The following is a 22,116-nucleotide window of genomic DNA, read 5'->3' as shown; positions in this document are numbered from 1 at the left end:
GTAACCGTAACACACAATTGACTGATTACATGAAACCCCCAGGGAGATGACGATAGGAGAGATATACGGTAAGTGGTTTCAACTTTGGATTGCAGAAGAGCTGGAAAGCCAAACTGAAATGGGCATGAGTAAGCCAACGGTATGCCACAATAACTGTAATATACTTGCACAGAAATGGCAAAATAAGCCTCTAGGCCTAAATCTTGCAGGTGCTGGACAGTTGGTACAACAGTACACAATAATTGCTATGGTTATTAACAGTATTACCTCATTTCTTCTAGGACTTATTAATGAATCAATATTTGTAGGATATTCTCCCAAGACAACCATTTTTGGGGGAATAACCGCATATATTAAGTATCCCCAGAATGAACAAGGTATGAATCACAGCAGATCATCTATATATATGTCTAGTATCCATTTGTGTGTCTCCGAAACACTGCCATCTGTTGGCAGCAAGTGAAACTACATCTCTTTCTCTCTCACACATGCACAAACACAGAGGCAATCACAAGGTAGCAGACTAGCTTATGGATCATTAGCTTCTAGCGGGCTTACTAGTATTCTGATATGTGGTCCCTCCATTTTTGACAGTTGCCGCACCCCAAAAAGGTTTTTATGGGGATGCAAACCTGTCAGGTTTACTAAACTCCAAAAAAACAACAACATTTCAGAGCTTTGCCCTGATGGGATAACACCATTTCCAGGTGGCATTATCCTATAGCAGCCTATGGGTTATTAACATGCATATTGTTCCATAATAGGAAGAGCCTTTCTGTTGCCGCCCCCCCCCCCCACTCCTGTTGACATCTCCGTGCGCATATTGGTTCCGGGGTCCTGAAACAGGAAGCAGTTATATCATTGCCCTATCACACTGCTTCCTACTACACTGCTTCTTATTTGAAGCCTATCTTCTGGCAAGAGAACATTGGTAAATGTGCGTGAAAATAAGTATTTTTACTTTTCGAATTTACGCCAAATAATGTACCACATACGTATCAAAAATGTGGATTTTGACCAGCATGCCCTTTAATCATTTCATTGCACATTTAGAATGTCTTTGCATCAGACTGAGCACCTAAAACTGACAACTTCCTAAACCAGTTCACTACTATGATCTTCTTCTCAGTGTTGCCCTAAGCTCCCACTCTGTGACATTACTTGAAGAGATGGGCATTACAGAAATGCTCAGTCTCACAAAACGCTGTTAACATAAACTAAAATATACCCTTTTTCACAACTAGTATTTGCCCAGGCCGTGCAATGCTACACAGTTGCCAACTGCAACATTCTGGCTACTAATTCCATTACAAGAGATGAATTGTAGATTGTAGTTGACACAAATAAAAATGTGTGCACAATAAAATGTGGTATTCTAGCAGCTTTCAACAGCTGAAAGTGAGCGCATGACGTTTGGAAGCAGCTAGATGGAGTCCCAGAGCAGCTGTAATTGTGCAGAGTATTCAGCAATCACTAACACTGAGTGACATCACTGGTAATAACAGGGAATAACGGCTAATTATTTCTTTTTCCCCCCTAAGACTATGGAACACACAGCTGATTATATCAATGACGAGTTACAAGGTTCAATGGAAATGACATATTTTGACTTAACATAAATATGCTGTAAGTATAAATATTTAATAAACTAAATGAAGCAACAGTTATATGTGTACATTATCATTTACTACAAAACTAAGATGTTCTTAAGAAAAGTACAGTATGAACTGCCGCGGTCTATATGTTATTGAATGCTCTGTCAGCAACTAGATCTATACAGATACAGAGAAATTTACTGTGAAATTTGTATTGTTTAGTAAAGCGAATTGACTACTGGTTCCTATGGGCTACTTTGGAGCACTAATCTTATAATTAAAAGAGAGCACAATTATATATATATATATATATATATATATATATATATATATATATATATAACAAGTGGAGGGTCAGGCACTCCAAACAACGCAGGTAGCTTCAGCTGGTGCCAGCATAAAAGATAGGTATAGAGCCGGTAGATGTGGCACTCGTAGCTTGTCACAGCTGTTCCCGCCGCCTGTGCGCCTGCCTGTGGAGGTGCTCCCCCGCCCACCCCTGTGAGTACTCTTGTGCTTCCTCCTAGCGGTGCTCAGGGACGGGCAGGCGGCAGGACTTCTGATCCAGCTGTCTATCGTTCCTGGGAGGCGGCCATCTTGGATGGGGTAGTGTGTACAGCTGTGGCCTATGCCTGTCGTCATCTCACTGCTCCCTCTCCATCCTGAAAAACCTGTTTATTGTATTTTATGTGCGCACGAGCAAGGGAAATAGTCACAACATACATACCGTACATCATAACAGTTATTTATGGAACTGTTTCTACCACTATATGACGCGTAAGGTGTTCAAAACATCCTTTCCTCCCTACTTCTTAAAAAAATAAAATAATGAAAGACCACTGTTGACCTTTAAATGTGTCAACCATTGCCATGTCAATATTTTAACTATGTCGACCTCTTGTGTGTCCACCATATGGTGTCAATCTAATGACTGTCCACCTAGGCACTGTCATCCTATCGTCCGGATCCCACACATACAGTATAAAGACATGTCTAATGCTTTTCTGTACAAGTCTGGTATTAGTCCTAATACACTACTCTGCTCTTATGTTAATGAGCTGATGTTTGTATGGGCTTCATCCTAACCTATGACCTTCCCCCTGCAAATCAATCTACATGTAGGCACATGGTTTGTTTTTTTGAAGCAGCAGTTAGCAAAACCTTCTGCTCATGTGTATGCCTGATATTTAAAAAGGGTTTTACTAGCACACATGACTTTGTAAATAAACCTCCAAAGAGAAGGACCAAGGTAAAATACTCTGCACTGCTGTTAACAGTGTAATACTCTAGTCAGGGGAAGCAGACAAAGACATTGTACCACCCATGAACGTTCACATGCTCTGTTGTCAAACTTAATAAATATTCACAGAGCAACTCATATTTTGGAACAAGTTCAGAATGCATTGTAGCAGTCCTCCTGAACTCAGCATTTAGATATGAAAATACAAAAAACTAAACCCTTTCCAAGAGACCCATAAGAGAGCTCTAAAGACACCGCATGCAACAAATGCTTGAAGAACAATAGTTCTTATGTGAAAGGGATCCTGTAGTTAGATTTTTCTATCTAGTTCACAGACAACTATGCCAGCTTTGACAACTAAAGGGAATTACAGCAACCAAAATGAGCAGATAAATGTACTTTGATGTCCATACATGTTAAAAAATATTAATAAGATTACACCCACTTTCAATATACATCAAACGCAACAATTCCACACAATTGAATATTTCACATCATTCAATTAAATTCACGCTAACATGCAGAGACGTCACAAGGGGTTGCGGATTACAGCTGTGTGACAACAATATGCTAGCTACTCCACAGTGACAGGTGCTCCACTGTAACATTCTCATGCAGCGCCGGCTCCTGTCACTGAAGAAGAACCTGTAGTGGAGCCAGAGTCTGAGGGGCAGCACAGCATCTCCTCTGGTCTCATAGTGATGTAACGAGGGTATCCCGCGAGGCAACAACCCCTCCCTATGAGGACATGCCCCTGGATTTAAGTAAACAATTACTTCTAGTGAGGTCATGAACCTCGCTGTAAGGCCCCAACCCATTTTGGGGAATGTTTACTGTACAGGGTGTCATCGATTAAGTATAAAGGATCTTTTGGAATCCTACCAGAGGCTGAGGGGTGAATTTATGAAGCTTGGAGAAGTGTTATCTATCCCCATAAAGAACGTTATGAGCAAGGTGATAATGGTTCAGCCAATCAGCTCTTACCTCTTACATTTTGTAGCTGATTGGCTGAACCATTATCACCTTGCTCATAACGTTCTTTATGGGGATAGATAACACTTCTCCAAACTTCATAAATTCACCCCTGAGAGAGATACTGTAAGTCTTATAAATCTTATGTGCCGCTGTTAGCAGCACATTGTGGGGCAGATTTATTAAGCTTGGAGAAGAGATAAACTGGAGATAAAGCTGAGAAAAGGTAAAAGGAGATAAAGCACCAGCCAATCAGCTGTGTTTGAAAAAGACAGTTGGGAGTTGATTGGCTGGTGCTTTATCTCCTTTTACCTTTTCTCCGCTTTATCTCCAGTTTATCTCTTCTCCAAGCTTAATAAATCTACCCCAGTGGGTGCTAACCACCCGCAATGTATTGCACCTGATATGGTGCGGCAGGAGGGGAGCGGAGTGTGGCAGGCGTGGACCGACGAGCGGGGTGAGTCAAGCGGGGTCCGACGGGAGAATTGAAGAATCCAATTCAAAAGACAGGACAACCACGGATTGGCTGAGAGAGCTCTCTCAGTCAATCAGCGGCCGTCCAAGTAGGATTTTATTTTTCAATTCTAAGCCCCCCCAGCTTTTATGAGATAAATCGCATGCAATTTATCACATGTAAAAAAAATGCCAAGTGCCAAATCTAGTGGAGCTCAGGGGAAATCCGGGCCGATTTTTCATTAGGACAAGTCGGCCTAATCTATAGAGGCCTTGAGTCATATTAGGAGAAACATGCTATTTACATTACATTATTATGATCAATAACATACAGTATTAACAAATACACTACAGTAGATTGACCAGCTTTTTATTATGCATTTGACCAAACAAGAAGCTCAATATATCAGCCTGGAGTCAACTACATTTAGTGTACAGTGTAACATTACTACATACTGGGGGTTATTCTGATTCACTCGGAAAGGCACAATCACTCTCTAATGGACAACACAATATGCACTTCAGGTGGGGCTGTGAGAGTTAGATTTGGGTGTTTTATTGTTTCTGTGCAGGGTAAATACTGGCTGCTTTATTTTTACACTGCAATATAGATATTTGTTTGAAGTACACCCCCCACCCAAATCTAACTCTCTCTGCACATGTTACATCAGCCCTACCTGCAGTGCACATGGTTTTGTCCATTAGAGAGTGATTGTGCCTTTCCGAATGAATCAGAATAACCCCCACCGTATAAAGCAACAGACTAATGTCGGTGAACTGAAGGTTGCTCACCCATATCTTGTTGTTTTGTACTCCACCTTCAGGATAGGTTTGCATGGTTCTGGCTTTTTTCCATCTTTAATCTGTTTACCTAGAACACAAACATCACATTGGTTAATATAATATATAATAACCACAATTTCACACATAAAATGCAGGCCAAACATAAGCAAATTACAATAAAAGAGGTTTGATATCTTTCATGTCAAAAGTTGCCAGTTAAACACATTAATTTCAAACTGTGCAGTAAATGGTAATCACAAGCAGAGCACATACAGTACGTGCTTGTCAAATCCTATGCATGTCAACAGATGAAAACGCTAAACTGAATACAACTAATATTGCAGGTACGGAAGCTATTTAATAATATACTCCATTGGAATTCTACCTTGTGTTCATAAACTGTAGTGATATATTGGGTAGTGAATATTGTTGTTTTGTCACCTAAGGAACACAGGTTCTCTGCTCCCTTCTACAGGTTTCTCTGCTGCCTTCTACAGGTTCTTCTGCTCCCTTCTACAGGTTTCTCTGCTCCCTTCTACAGGTTCTTCTGCTCCCTTCTACAGGTTTCTCTGCTGCCTTCTACAGGTTCTTCTGCTCCCTTCTACAGGTTTCTCTGCTCCCTTCTACAGGTTCTTCTGCTCCCTTCTACAGGTTTCTCTGCTCCCTTCTACAGGTTCTTCTGCTCCCTTCTACAGGTTTCTCTGCTCCCTTCTACAGGTTCTTCTGCTCCCTTGTCTTTGACTTCTCTTTATTACAGGTCAGATTCTGTATTCCTTGCAGGGTTGTATGCCCTGAGCTTTCACGTTCAAGGTGACTCCCTGGACCACACTATGAGCTGGGTTAAGTTAAGCATTGTTTTGTATACTTTATAAGGATATTTGAACTCCCCAGGGCGTCCTGTGGTCATATTAATATATGAAATTGATACAAGTATAATTGATTTTAGCGATTTTTAGTCATTTTATTCCAGGTAAAAAATTGAGGCATTGATGTGTCTAGTGACTCTGCACTATTTGCAAGAAGCTTAGGAGGTGACCCATTGCAACGGTGACACCGTTCTACTGCTGCACACTTGTAGCAGGACTGAAAATACAGTATGACACGAATGCAGGGGTGGGGAACCTCCGGCCCGCGGGCTGTAAACGGCCCCAGTAGGCAATTTGTGTGGCCCGTCCGACCACCTGTCGGTCTGCACGGGAGACAGGAAAGGGAGTCTCGCGTGAGGTGTTGACGTGGACGGGAGCAAGTTCACGCGACAGGTATCCAGCAGCAGCCGGAGCATGGGACAGGAGAATAAAGGTACTTTTAAAGTCGCAAATTTTGATATGGCCCCCGGAAGGATTTTATCCATGTAATATGGTCTATGTAAGAAAAAAAGGTTCCCAACCCCTGCACTAATGGCAAATGCCTCTTATGTCAAATGCCAGAAAGGCTGATGGATTGTTGGTCCAGTCCGTCACACAGAGAGCGGAGCTGATAGTCCAGCTCTCTGTATGCCCACTTTCCCAGCTCTCTGTATGCCCACCCTCCCACCTGTCGTGGTCAGCAAGCTGATAGACAGAGGAATGCTGCGAGGCCAGGCACCCCAACTCGTGTCATGCCCCCTTGAGCCATAGTAGCACCCTCCTCGTCACACACTAATGTGGAACAGCTGCAGTCCATCCCTGGTGAGAATCATTTGAACATGCCATCCAAACATGTGACATTCTCTTCATTCAGGGACACCTGCTGCTTCATAATGATGGTACTGGATGATGCCAATGGGACCTCTAACAGTGTACGTCTTCCATCTCTCCTCACAGATGTGCTCATTACAAACATGCACTATTATGGGTTCCTGAGGACTTGAGTATAGAAACACTGAATTATGTTATTGGCCAGCAGAAGTGGCTCAGTTGCCATTTTTTGGTTAGTATGTACAGTACAACAAACTAAACAAGCCATATAAGATACATAGGGTATGAATTGCAGTTTAGTCATACTTGGCGTGTTTAATTGATTAGAAAATGTAACAATTTCAAAAGTAAAGAGAAAAAAGTTTGTAAAGCTTTTGACTTTTATACATTTCAGAGCGAAAAAAACAACAAAGTTATTACAAAGCTGATTAGCAGGTGAAGATTTTAGAAGCGCTAAAAATGACAAGTTAATGCATTTGGAAATGGTTACTCATGCACATGCCAAATGAATCAGTTTAGAAAGGAGTCATCTTCAAAAATCTGATATGCAATTTTCCCTTCAGTAAAATGACTAGGAAAAATCCCAAGTGAATTGAGCGCTCAGATTAGCAGAGCTGAATGCTTGAATTTTCTCTTCTGTCGTCCACTCTTCTCTTTTGTTTGAATGCATAACTTTGTAGTTAGAGAGATAGAGGCTTTTGAAATGGGATTCAATACTCATCAGTGCTTTAAGATCTCAACAAAGTCATTCTATCTCAAATACACATGCAAAAATACGCTGCAGAGAGTGTCCAGGAATCTTCTAAACAAGACTACATTAAAGGCATATTAAAAGTAAAACAAAAAAGTACAAAGAACACAAATAAACACCAATAAACATATGTGTTGCTTTAAAAAATCCTTGTACCTAGAATTACTATCACCACGTTGAACATTTAAAGCAATGTATTCGGAATTATAAAAGCTTCCAGTCCTGCGAAGGTTAAAAGGATGCTAGCACTAGAAGTAAACGTACTCGGACACTTTAAAGATACAAAAATATTTTTCATTTTTGGGACTACTCAGCTATGCTAATAACCATACAAGGCTCATTTGTTTTACTAATACCCCTTTCACAACGACGACCCGGCAATTACCTGGCATTTTGAGTGCCGGTCATTTTGCTGGGTGCATTCTGACCCACATTCACACCGAGCAGGAATTTATCAGGTTAAAGCTTTTCAACCAATGTCTTAATTCCCGGGTCGCTGATCCTGGTAAAGAGCAGGGTCGGCAACCCAGAGTTTAAGACCCAGGTTGACCCTTTCACAGCAAAGAAAGGGATTTCACCTGGTAATTTGGTTCTTGGTATGAATGGGGTATTTTGGACTGTTCATCTTTCTTTCTATCTTATAATCCATCTACCTTCAAACATAGTGAAAAACTGAAAGGCACAAATGGATACCTATTATAGTGGCAATAACTACCAGAGAGAGCGCTTGGTATTCTAGTAAAAGGGATAGAGGGTTCATTCAAATTGTACTTAAGTTATTAGGGAAACAACTGCTACTGTAATGAGTCAATACAACAGAAGAAAGCCATATGCAGTGTTGGAATGGGGCATGAAGGGCCCAACAGGGGAATGCAGTGTTATGGGCCCCTGTTTAGGGATGTATCTAGTCTCCAAGGGGCATGTGGTAAGCTACCAGAGGTTCGGCGGCGGACCATTTGAGAGTGCATGGTCTGGGCCTCTTGATAAATATATATATATATCTATATCAAACATTGCTAATATATATATTTATATACATATGCATTTTATAACCCAGTTCCATACTTATTACGAGAGTAACTGTCAGCTACATCTAGTAGATCCTTCTGATTCTGGCTAGAGATGTGCAGGGTCTGATTTACTCTGATTTCAAAAGCAGGATCTTATTGGCTATCCCAAACCACGACAGATGTTGACAGTTGATAGACAATAAGATCCTGCTTTGAAATCAGAGCCTGCACATCTCTAATTCTGGCATCCTCTTTGCATACGACTCACAACAGCAAGTGACTCTGGCTACATGACATAGCTACGATATAACCAATACCAACACAATGGTTGTGCTGCACATGTTTGCATTCTTGCCACCCTGTAACACTTGTTTAATGTCCACAGAAAAATAAGTTTGTAGCCCACAAAGTAAACACAATTTAGAAAAAGAAATATCCCTAGACGTGTTTGCATTTTGTTATTGGAGTGGGGGGAATCAGGCCCTTCTCTTATACTGCTTGGTTTTCTGGGAGATTTTTGGTCTATGCTAGATAACTAGGCTGAATTATCTAGGCTGAATATGACATGGTATGCAGAATACCTAATGATTGTATGAGCTCTTAAATGATGGTGGATATTGCTTACACGTATAAGAAAAATCTTTTTTTTGTAAGTACCATATCTTTTTTTTGTAAGTACACATCAATTACTAGTGGGCTTGCCAGCTCCTTTGTAAAATAATTCACCATTAGGTTATTAATACAACACAAAAAATAACAGTAATGTTAATATATCACCCATGGTGTTTAAAGAATATGCCGGCAGCTGTCATTTCACAATAAGATGCACAGTTTCTCTGTAGCTTCCATGAGACAGAACGTGATAATGCACTCATCACATGACATGCCTGTTGTTGCCATGGAGATGCTTATTTCCCACAATCTAATTGGAACCATAAACAAGCATTTAATGCCTTCCAATGCCAGACTGAAATGATAACAATAGTGATCGAGTAACTCCTTTCTAACCAAATTCTATTCATGCAACATGCTGTATGTTGAAGACATGTGGAATAATTACATAAACTACAATACATTAATAAAATAATATTCATGGTATACAGAATACACATAGGGCAGTATTCAATGAGGCTGATTCGCCATGTTTTATGGCGATTTTGTGCTATTTTCGCGCTGTAAGGCGATTTTGTTTTGACTAAAACGGTGAATCACCCTATTCAATGACCAGATGGCGAATACATTTCAAGGTTTTTATTGCCATGATTCACCGAGTAGCAATCGCTATCTTTTTATGGTGAAGTGGAATGTGAACTTTTAAAATAAAGTGTTTTGCTTTTTACATTTGGTGTCAAAAAATCAGGAGGAGGGGCATGCTATTTTTATTTATGTGCTGTAAGCACATGAATAAATATTTAATTTTAAACAAAATATATATATATATATTTTTTTTTTTACACAGAGCAGCCAGCAGGGGGCCGGGAGCCGAGCCGCTCATTAGATATTCATATATTCACTGCACCCGATCATTACATATGCACAATCGGGTGTAGTGAATACCCGGTCCCCTTTTGGCTATCCCAGGGGGCAGCCTGTGCTGCCTGGCTCCCGGGGAGCCCACCTCCCCCCCACAAACATTCTGGGGCAGGCAGGGAGACTTCCATCTCCCTGCCTGCCGCCGTCCTCAGGCTCCCTGCGGCATCGCCGCAGGAGTTAAAATTCGCCGATCAGGGGCAGTGAGCCCCTGACTCGTTGAATACTGGAGCCGGCGAGGCTCCGGAACACGGCGGGCAGTGGCGAATGTGCAGCGAATCCTAAACAGGATTCGCTGCACATCGTCAAAAATCTCATTGAATACTGCCCATAAAGTAAACACATGGGGGAAGTATTTAATAGGATGAGAAATTCAGAAAATCAGTTTGATAAATGATTGCCGCTTTAAAAAAATACCACATCTCTCACTTTCTGAATCTCTCATCCTATTAAATGTCACCATGGAATCTATAAAAAATGTTAGATTTGTCCTATATGCTCAATGTATGCAGAGTGGAAGCCTGGGTGCGCATCTCAACAGTTCCCACTGCAAGGGAGAGTAAAACAGACTTTGGACAGGAGAAGCCCATCTGCTGTGGTGAGTATGGGAGTGCAAAGAGATCAAAATCAGACGTAGATTTTACATAAGGCAACCTAGGCATCTGCCTTGGGCCCAGCAGGTCCCAAGGGGCCCCATAAAGATCTCCTGGCCATTCAAAACATTGCCAAGGGAGCATTGCACGACTATTGTGTGATGTCATGACCTCACACAAACCTGCCCGCACTCCCAAAGTCTTTTTGATGTTCTTTGATAGGATAAAAATGTTTGGACACACAAAATCTTATCTCCTGTATGCCGGCAGTCGTTTTACTCTAAATGTGACACGTGCATTAACCCTACTACCAAAGACCTAGACTCAGAGCCTGATTCTGATTTGCACTCAATATTGATGTTCACATAGCTAAACATTAAACGCTAGAATGTGCACGTGGATGCTAGCTACAAACATTGTGCTATGGATTGTTTAAAGGAGGAAGGACCCAAACAGGTATCTTGCCTAGGGCCCCATAAATCCGCCTCTGATTGGGATGGAGTGAATTGATAGCCGCAGAGGCGGAGCACGGGAGTCGCACTGTAGTATTTTGCAGCGGGGTCCAGTCGGAGAGAGGTCTGTGCAAAGCAGATTGAGGTGACCAAGCACGAGAGCCTATTATACTAACAATATAGTAATAATTATTTTATGTATGGCTTGTATATGCTGCCTTATGGTTTTTTTGTTTTTTTTACTGATCCAGTCTTGCCTACAAAAAATATCAACTTAATATGATAGGATTAGAAGATTGGGCTTTTATTTTTAGTGAGTTGTGTGCCTGTGACGAGGCTTTGCTGTGATTACAGTCAGAACACACTGTAAAGAAACAGAAGCAACAACATTGCCTCTTCCCTCTAATATGTCCATTCAGGAGCTTCCAGTTTTCCATCTTGATTACTGTAACCTCCTCCTTAATAGCGTCTCCACAACTCAACAATCAAATTCTACTCTAAAAACAGCTGCAAAAAAAAAAGTTCATCATCTTCCTTTATTCAAATCACCCAGCTGTCCCCTGTTATTTTTTTGTTGTGTAAGCTTCTACATGTTATTATTATCCATGATCCTTGGCTCTATGCTTCCTCCATTATGGCTGAAACATTTGATATCTTCCTAGAGCACCACAAGATGGGTGCAGCACTTTGCACTTTGGCCTTTGTGATCCACACTAATACTGTACATGCACTTAATTTTGTCCCACTGCACTCTCCATAAATGTACTATGTGGTCAAATCTAGGGATGGCCATCCATGGGTTAGCCATTGATGGTCTAAATCAGTGGTTCTCAACCTTGGTCAACAGGACCCCCCAACAGTGCACGTTTTTCAGGTCACCTGGCAGGTACACTCATTATTCACTGGCACATTTTAAAAGATCCACAGGTGGAGCTAATCATTTCACCTGTGATTCTGTGTTGAGACCTGGAAAACGTGCACTGTGTGGGGGTCCTGAGGACCGTGGTTGAGAACCAATGAATGACAAATAACTTTGATGGTTGGTGTAAGCCTGCCTGTAAGGGAACCATCAATGGTTTCACCCACTAATGGCCACTCCTGCTTTAGAGGTCAAATAGCTACAGGCCAATCAGAACCTGAGACGGGGATTTGATGGGCGTCAGGGGGTACAGCTAGGCTCAGTGTCCCGAGACTTGTGAGAAAAAAATAATTAAATTAGGTTGCTCTGGAATCTGGATCATTGATATTGCCCATAGGGGTGCACCGGAAAGAGTACAATGTCAACTGCACATCATCTTTACTAAACACCAGATCAGGAAATGTTTTACTTGCATTATGGTAACGTTTTGTTTTCTGCATTTAAAGGCATCAGTGATCAGTAATAATGCATGAGAAAAAAAAAAAGTAACAGGGAAGTAGGAAGAATGTGAGTTTAATGTAGGGAATGTTGGTGTTCTCAGAGAGGCGACGGGGCCTAGTAAAGCGTCTCTATGGAAACGTGTCATTTTGGCCCTGTACCTATGGAAATTTTAGCTTATTGATGCAAACTAGCCTGGTCCCGCCCTGTCACCACCCACCTACATCTCCTCTTCGGTCTTCTCTGTAAGAGGAAAAAAAAGAAGGCAAGTGCGATTTTGCTTTCTAGCTGAAGTTAAGCTAAACCATATAAATATTTTAATATGTTATAACTGAGGCTAAACTACAGTACATTATGTTGTGTTGCCCTTCCCTGAGTGTTGGAACAGTTACACTAAGGGTCCATAATATTTGTGAGATATTTTTATGAAGCATTCTTCCAATTCCCTTGATATTCAAATAGAAATAGCAAGTTGATGTTACATGTTAAATCTGCATTGTGCAACCCATATTAAATCATCCTGAATCCCCCAAAATATGGCATATGAGATAGCAGGACAGTGTAGAAGGCTGTAAGTGACCATAAGCCATAGTTTAGAGACAGTTAGATGGTGTCAAACGGTCAGTTTGTGCAACTTATATAAATGATGGAAAATGATACCCAGCAGGAGTACATCAGCAAATAAACGTATAGTAGTTTGGAAGGTATTAAATGGTCTTTTTTTAAAGTGTGTATATCCAGGCTTGTAAAAACACCTAAACTTACACGTCTCACACCATTTCAGCAATTATTCTGCTTTTTACAAAAATTCTCTTGAAAATGTAAATCTTATTGGCCAGAGTTTACTATTTCTAAACCTACAAATACATTAGTATCCATGGGGAGTGTACTGGATCCTCATAGTGGTGCCTTACAATAAGAATATTTTGCCAAGCTGGACCTGTAAATTAAACCTGCCTTAACTCCGAATCCAGAATCATACTTGTAGGTTAAATGAATTTGGACAAAAAGAACCTGAGTGTATACAGTATATACACAAACAGTCAGAAAACAATAAGGGGGTAGATGTGTGAAGCTGTGTTATGGTGGGCAGTGATTATAAGCACATTACTCTGGTCTGGCAGGTGCCCCACTTTTATGTTGATGTGGTCATCTTCCATGCCACGTAGCTATATGCAACCCAGCAATTGACTCTATATTTTAAATGGGTTCTAAAGCCCTATAAACACTAAGCAATATTCTAAATATTATTCAGAACGTGAGATATCTGGTTAGCTATATGCAACCCAGCAATTGACTCTATATCGTAAACGGGTTCTAAAGCCCTATAAACACTAAGCAATATTCTAAATAATATCGCACATTTTCCCCCTTCTAAGTGATATAGTTTCAAATACTACTTAGTGTGTTTACTAATTATCAGCCAGGATGTGCGCTCCCACAGGTCGTTAATGATACTCTTTGTCTTCCTGCATGTACAGACATCGTTAATGAGGGCCATGCTACAGAATGCAGCACGGCCCCTGCTCCCCCCTCCGTCACTCCCTCCCGCTGGCATCAGCAAGTGTGTACGCACATGAAAATGCGGGCACTATTGCGTGTCCATGCTGCCACCAACATTGCTAGGTATACATCGCATAGTGTGTTCCCGACTTAGCTTGAAGATAAAGTTAGGAGCTGGTTAATACTTTATATCTACCCAAGGCTTAGTAATTAGACCTCTTCAATTTAGTTGCATTACAAATAATTGCTCAAAATGTTGAGCGAGTTGGATGGGGAACTCCAGCTGAATTCCACAAGTGTATTCTGCATAATTATGAATAAATGACACAATCAAATACATATTGATAGTTAGACAGAACTTCATGCATGCAAGCATGCCGAAAGGTCCCTTTTCTAAAAACACATATGCGTTTGGTTTCTTTGTATCAGATTCCTGAGCTTCTTTTCCTCTGGCATCATACATATAAGAGTGGAAGAGACACTAGCCTGCTGCTTTTATGTAATGTATTTGATTAAAATTTAATGTGCTGCAGTTGTATTTGTTGTCAATAACAGCTGTACCTTTTCATCATCTTCTTGATCGCACCAGTCTCTTTCTTTACAAGTCCTAGACAACATGCTCTCTGCTGCTTGGCTCCTGCAGCACTGGAGAGCAAGGCTGCTAGCCCTTCAATAAATTATAAGCTAACACGTCTGAATGCTGCAGCCTTTTCTGTCTGACCTTGCACGCACATTAGGCAAATACAGAGCTATTGTGTTTGTAATTCAGCTAGGATGCACAATCACCTCTCATAGAACCAGAACAATGTGTACTTTAGTAGCACTGAGCCTACAAAAGTTTAGCACCTGGATAAATCATGGAATCCAAAAATATACAGGTATGCTAATTGGTTACCAACAAATGAACCCTTGAATGTCTGTGTGTGCATATACATGTGGTAGGGGATATAGATTGTAAGCTCCACTGGGGCAGGGACTGAGTGTTCAAATACTCTCTGTAAAGCGCTGCGGAATATGTATGCGCTATATAAGAAACTGTTAATAATAATAATAATGGATCAGATTATATTTGCTTATTCTTGCAGTGCAACAGAAACACATAGCGTACTGTAAAACTAGTTTGTTCATACATATGCACTAAGAGAATTGGGTAAAATATATATATATATATATATATATAAACTGGGATCCGGATGGTCGGGAAGTGGTAGATATGTCTACAGTGTCTAGGTAGAGAGGGCCCAATTTAGAGTTGATCGCTGATATGCAAATTAGCAATACATTAAATTGCTGAATGATTGCGCATTAGTACAGATCATAGCGTGTATGTGAAAGCTCAAATAGTGACATAAATAACAAAATAAAGTAACATAAATAGCAAAAATATCTCATCGCAATCCCATTGCAATTTGAAGTACAGGAAGTCAGCGTTTGGGAGTGGTGATCTGACATTTTCTGGGAGTGTCCGAAGAAAAACCAAGGGTCGTTTTAAGGGTGAGTGTGTGACGTCAGTGCCATTCTACATCATCCTGTCGTAGGGCCCCCCCCGTCCATTATGTGACTTCTCCTACAGGAGAAGTCACATCCAATTCCCCTTCAGCTGCCTGGAACCTTCCCAGGCGACAGGAGTGCATGTGATATATTGCATGCAGCCTTTCTGCATGTGAAAATATTGCTTGTGATCCCTGCTTCCTGCTGTAGGGAGGGTCTGACGTGCAATACATATGGTCTCCATGTCTGATGCGCATGGGACTGTCGGAATCAGGTGAAATCGGACCCAAATCACATATTAACATTTGCACAGAATGGGAAAATCATTAATTGACAAAAGGTTGACACAAGTAACAGGTCGATTTGACAATGGTGGACATGAGTTTTCCCAAAAAATTTTTAATTGTTTGGAGTAATTCATACTTTACCATCCACATGGACTACGACTGGGAACAGTAAAGTGTGGCAAGTGAATACCCACAGGAGCGAGGCACCAGGCCTGAAGCATGGTGAGCTAAGCGAGCCATGCAAGGGTACAAGCCACACTAATCCAAGGACTATGTGCTTAAATGTACATATTGACACCAGAAAAAGTGAAATAGTGATGTTGACTTTTTCATGTGTCAACCAATTAATTGTAAAGCTTTGGATTGTATCTACCTTTTCCCCAAGTAAACCTTTTGGGTTTGACCTAGACACTGTTGACCTTCGATGAGCTACACCCATGAAAACTAACCCGGTTTTTCCTTTTAGATGTTTTGCGCTGTTGGGGTGGTGAGGTGAGCTGGGACTATCCATTTGCTACAGGAACAGTGGAAACATCCCCAAAATTACAATTACAGGGGGTCATGCAGTGAGGCCCTGCTCTCCTCTCAATGCTCCACCCCTCCAAGGTCCCACCCCCTTTTCAAGCATGATCGCACCTGGCATGGCAGGTCCCGAAAAGACACCTCTGAAAATTGGAAAGATATGCCAAGGGATGTAAAAGCCAGATGAGCACATAGGTAAATTTTCAGGCTTATGAGTGGGCCAAAAACACTGTTGTGTTACTTTAGTGTAAAATAATGCCAGTCCTACACTTACTAGACTGCACAAGTTGTTTTGAAGGTAATAGAATTATACAATTAAAATTTGACATTTATTTAGCTCAATGGATATACTGGTGGTTATTTATATATAAACCCACAAATAGTAAATGTAACTCATGAAAAGATAGGTGGTTGTCTCTTTAGACTTAAGGTGTGTACACATGGCGAGATTTCACTTTCTAATCAACCCCTATTCGATCTGGGTCTGTGTTGGGTTGGTTCTGGGTTGGTTACAGTGTCCACATTTGATTTTGACTATGTAGTACAGATCTGTACTATATAGTCTTGTCTGCCAAGACTATTTTTCTATTCGATTTACACTACATGGGAGCACGCATTGGGATTGAATCTGCATGAATGTAGAAAAAAAATTCGATACCCATTCGATTTTCTATTCAATTTCGATTCAATTTAATTTTTATAAGAAAAATCGCATAGAAAATGGTGCATATCTCACCGTGTGTACCCTCTATTAAAGAGTAAAAACATAACAATAACAAATTCTTACCATGTGGTACGATTGTCTGTATGGGCTTAGTAGATCGCACATTCCATATAGTTAAGGTGCCATCTGAATGACTGCAGATGAACTGCTTTCCTTCATGGTGCCAGGCAACAGAATGGATAGCCTATTCAAAAATCATAAGAAAGAAAAAATTGCACAGATTAGGATTTAGATAAACCTTAATAATAAATACATAACATAATACATTCAATAAGAAGCTAACATGGAAACGCAGAAAAACAAACCTTAAATGAGATTACCAATATTCTAATAGAATGTTCCGGAGACTTAATATTGGTGCCTCCCACATGCCCAACACTTCCAGAGTGAGTGTGTGGTCTAGAGATTATTTATGTAATTCGCTTTGAAGTAGTTGGATGGATTATTATCAGCACTTGCTGGGGCTCTGAATTTGGACAAACTGATATTATATACCTGGATTTAGACTTTTTCCAAGAGCCTGGGTCAGCCGTAGATAGTATATATTCTTATATATATTTTTTAGATGGTGCATAGTCACACCTCTCTGATTTGGTCATGCACAAACTACCTGGCCCCATTCAGCTCTCGACAGCCCTGAGCACTTGCAAGGATGAAGTTTGTGGCTTATTTTGAGCTAATTTCATTTGAACATATGTTGTGAGAGGGAGCCAAGATGGAGTCTACACACGGGTCTCCTCTCTAGAAGCACCTGTACAGGTATATAAAAAATAGACTCCTAAATGTTATATTTAAGCCTTTGAGTATTCCATGGAAATGTGTCAAAATAGTTGTGAAAATGGCTAAGCAGACCCTTTTGTTAACCCTTTGAGTGCCAACATTGCTGTGAGAGATCCTCAAAATATCCGTTAAAAATGCCAACTTCCTATACAGCGACTGCTCTTTTTTTGGGTGCAATATTTAACTAAACTTCAATTAAACTTCAATGAATTGACTTGGCTGTAGTTGTACAGTATTTACTTGTACTAAAAGAACAGTTGCTGTGAGCTAACTAGCGGATATTTTGGAGGATCGCTCACAGCAATGTTGGCACTTAAAGGGTTAATATTTGAGATATTTCATGTTATCGGACTTGCTCCACTAAACATTTTTAATCACTTTATTTGTCATTCAGCATCCTTTCATTACCAGTAAAACTGGGAATACTGTAAGTCTATCCTTTAGTGACTGTTCCATGAGCATCGTGAAATAGGGTAATCTAAACTACTCAACTCCAATAATAATAATACAGGTTGAGTATCCCGAATCCGGATATCTATTATCCGAATTATTCCCCAAATATTTTTCCAATTTTTTTTTCTCCCCCTGACCCTTTTTTTTAAATTACCAAGTGTCCAGGGTCCAGGGCAGGCCTTCAGCATCCTCTCCGCCGTCTCCAGCGGTCCCAGGAGTGCATTGCGCGAGTGCGCGCGCGACAGGGACGTCACCGGCACATGTGGGAACTTGCACAATGCACTCCTGGGACCGCTGGAGCCGTGGACGCCGGGGGACACATTGGATGCCGAGGGACTATCGGGGCACCACCAGGGGACAGGTAAGTAGGTTTAAAAAAAAAAAATGATTCCAAAAAACGGAAAAATACCTTATCCAAAATGCTCATGGTCCCGAGCATTTCGGATAAGGGATACTCAACTTGTAATAATAATAATAATAATAATAATAATAATAAGTACAATTATAACTATAATTGTATTATCAAAATGTAAAATCAATATACATTACCTAAGTAACAATTGTGGAACAACCAAACTAGTGTGTAGTCAAGTGCAATATACAATCTAGATATCCTTCTTTTCTGTTCGTATAATTTAACTGCTTCCAGTTGTTAGGGCGACAGGCAAAATGTCGACATGTCAAAAGGCCAAAATTAATAAAAGGTCGACACAAGCAATATGTCGACATGGCTAAAAGGTTGATATACAGTAAGTTTTTCACTATTTTTTTGACATCAGAAAATGTGTTCATACTTTACAATCCACATGGACTACAACTGAAACCGGTAAAGTGTGCCATCCGAAGTGAGGTGAACGAAATGAGCCATACGATGGTACATGTTACACTAATTGGGGATCCATGTTGACAGATGTCAACATAGACACCAAAACAAGTGAAAAATGCAAGTTGATCTTTTCCTGTGTCGACGTATTGCTTGTGTTGACCTTTTGTCAATATGCATCTTATGCATCCTACTAATCCACACCACAACAAACAAGGCATTGCATTCACTATAAAGAAAATATATTAATCATTTAAACTGCCACTGTCCAGGAATCAGAAGACTTTTTTTTTATTATTATTTGAATTTTGTACCAGATTATCTGAAAGAAGGTAACACGCAGATGAAAGCTTGAGACTTTTGCAATCCAAAGATCCATTTCACATTATTAGTAGCAGCTAGTAAACCAAGTGGGATTAAACCATCTGTGGAAATTGTAGTAATGGTTTCAGATGGAGGATAAAAAACATTAGGAAAAGTTAAGTCAGTGGGGAGTGGGCTAATGACAGATGTACATGTCGTCTCCTCACATGACCTTCCTGTGCTGTTACTTAACAGACGGAGTATTAGCTGCCAGATGTTAATCCCCCAATTGGCATTTTCTGCTTAAAGGGGTTATCTTCTAAGCAGTAAGTATTCAGTGTTAAGACTGGATACACTGCTTGATAGCGAAGATTCCCAGAGAATGTTCCTCACTGAATCTCATATAATAAAACAGAGGCCTAACAGTAAAACTGAGAAAAAGACTTAAAATAATAATAATAACACTCACATAAATAGCAAATTAATTGCTTGCAAACTAGAAGATACTGTCAGCACAACATAGTCTAATTGTTTTTATATTGCTATACTAATACACCCATTAGCCCTTTCAATATGGGTAAGTAATTGTACAACGTTAGTAAAATTGTAATTCCCTATTTGTACCAAAAAATGGATTTAAAGAATTCTCCCTTTATTTTTCTTATAGATTATATTTTGGAGGTCAAGAAGAGGGAATAAGCCATAATGTCACAGTGTTCACAATTCGCAGCTCTGAGCCCTAATTCTGTGGCATTTGTCTGCATGGATCCTGCCATTTACCAAAGTTGAAGTCACCTGCTCATAGGCCCCCATTCAGGTCCAGACATCGCTGTGACTCATAACACAAAGTGCTAATGTTCCGTATTTTGCACATACGCAGGACCCATTTTGCGCACACGGATTGGGTGTTGCAATGTAGACATCAGGAACAGCATCACAGAGTCAGTGATTGACAGTCCGATGCTGCTTGGAGGTGACAATGGCCTCCTTATGTCAAAATTGAGGCGTGTTATTGCCTTTTAGGTGGAGGAGAGAGGCCAGGGATCCCGGTAGAACATTGTTTTCCTGGCCTCTGCGACGGGCAGCCTGCACGTCCTCATGGTACAGCCACATAGGGGGGAATGCAATCTGGGATCACGGCTGTCGATCCCTGCCAACAGCCATGATCCTGGCCATTTTGCGGTCTGATCGACCACAGAACGACAGGCGGGATTCCATGTCCCGCCTGCCGCTTGGCGCAAAGGGGGCGTGGATTGGAGATCTGCAGCCGGGATCGCGACAATCCACGGCTGTTATCGGCAGAACGGGCCCGACAGCTTCTAAAGACAACATTGAATAGGGAGCCGCCGCTATTTCCCACGTCGGAAATAGCAGCGGCACATTGCATACCCCCCCTTAGTCCTCATCTGAATCAGGACCATAGTAACTAACAATCCAAGAATCAAATACTTACCCCTCTTTGCAATGTTCCTGGACTAATGTGTAATATGTAGCACTCTTTATATATATTAAACTCCTATTATGCCATAAATTGGAAGCTTGCAAACAGCTTCCCCTCCCCTCTCTGTCATTTATTACTGTGTTTGCTACCAAATAAAAGCACAATGAAATGTTCTGGCACTATATAAATATATGTTAATAAATAAATAATAGCCAAACTATTTTTTATTTTTTGCAAGTAGCTAAAGTCACCATCTGCTGTTTTGCACCAGAATTACACTAAAAACATGTTATGAAGTGGTATGATGTGCTGCAATGTTAAAGTCAAGAACGTAGAATATAATAAAAGCAGGCCATGCATCGCTCTGTGACAGCTGGGACCTACAGGAACGCATACCTCCCAACTGTCCCGCTAAACGCGGGAATGTCCCGCTGAAAACCGGGGGTGTGGCCTGATTTGCATAAGCCACATCCTCATTTGCATAAGCCACACTCCCTTTTCGGCCGCGCGAGTGTCCCTATTCTACAAATGAAAAAGTTGGGAGGTATGGGTACCTAAGGAAATATTCTTGTAAATGCTCTGAACAACAATATATATGTTCTATAGTAAAACAGAAACAGTATTAGGTCTAGTTAGAAAAGTAAATGAGAAGAAAGAGGAGCCATGGGAGAACACTTCTCTGTAGATTGTTAACGTATGACTTTATCTGGGTATTTGCCTGTTACTACTGGACAAGGCTGGCACAGGTATGTGCTACAGATCGTCACCAGAAGAGGGTGAAAAGCTTGTGTCATGAAGCATATTTACATAAAGTCTTAGCCACGGGTGTAACCAGAACCTTGTGGGCTCCACAGCAAAATACTGAATGGGCCTCGTTCACATTGATTTTTCAGAAACACATGTACGCAGAAGTTATTAATATTATGCCCCATAGTAGTGCCCTATTTCCTTTTCTGTAACATGAGTATGTCCAACAGAAGTGCCCTATTTAATGAACCATTGTACTTCCCTAGTTTACATGATGACACATAGTATCCCTAATTCTTATATGAGATAGTGTCCCCAGTTCATACTATGCCATATTACAGTGCCCCATCTTCATACTGTGCCACTTGAGTGCCCTTCAGTTCAAATGATGCTATGTTACAGTGCCCCAGTTCATATTAAGCCACACAATAGTTCATCAGTTTCATATTCTGCCACATTACAGTGCCCCGGCTCTCATTATGTAACGTTATAGTGCTCCCCACATACAGTTAGTAGATCAGATTATGACACATTACAGTGACCTTCAGTTCATATTGTGCAACATTACAGTGCCCCCTTCCCATTATAACTTCCACTACACACTCCTCTAAATGACATTGTAATGTTATA

General features: G+C 40.7%; 1 protein-coding gene across 6 annotated transcripts in view; it reads right to left on the bottom strand.

Moving 5' to 3' along the window:
• Window positions 1–22,116, bottom strand: part of STXBP5 (syntaxin binding protein 5) — a 385,959-nt gene that overhangs the window by 116,554 nt on the left and 247,289 nt on the right. For all 6 annotated transcript variants that reach the window (XM_083176191.1, XM_083176190.1, XM_083176193.1 and 3 more), the window contains exons 8-9: window positions 17,003–17,123; window positions 5,053–5,131 (exon numbers count right to left, since the gene is read on the bottom strand). In XM_083176191.1, coding sequence (XP_083032317.1) covers window positions 5,053–5,131; window positions 17,003–17,123 — 200 coding nt within the window. The remainder of the gene's footprint in view (window positions 1–5,052; window positions 5,132–17,002; window positions 17,124–22,116) is intronic.

The sequence above is a fragment of the Crinia signifera genome, chromosome 3 (genome assembly GCF_055691185.1).
Source record: "Crinia signifera chromosome 3, ASM5569118v1, whole genome shotgun sequence".
Lineage (NCBI taxonomy): Eukaryota > Metazoa > Chordata > Amphibia > Anura > Myobatrachidae > Crinia > Crinia signifera.
The sequence above is the reverse complement of the archived record's forward strand: the minus strand, read 5'-3'. Positions and strand labels throughout refer to the sequence as shown.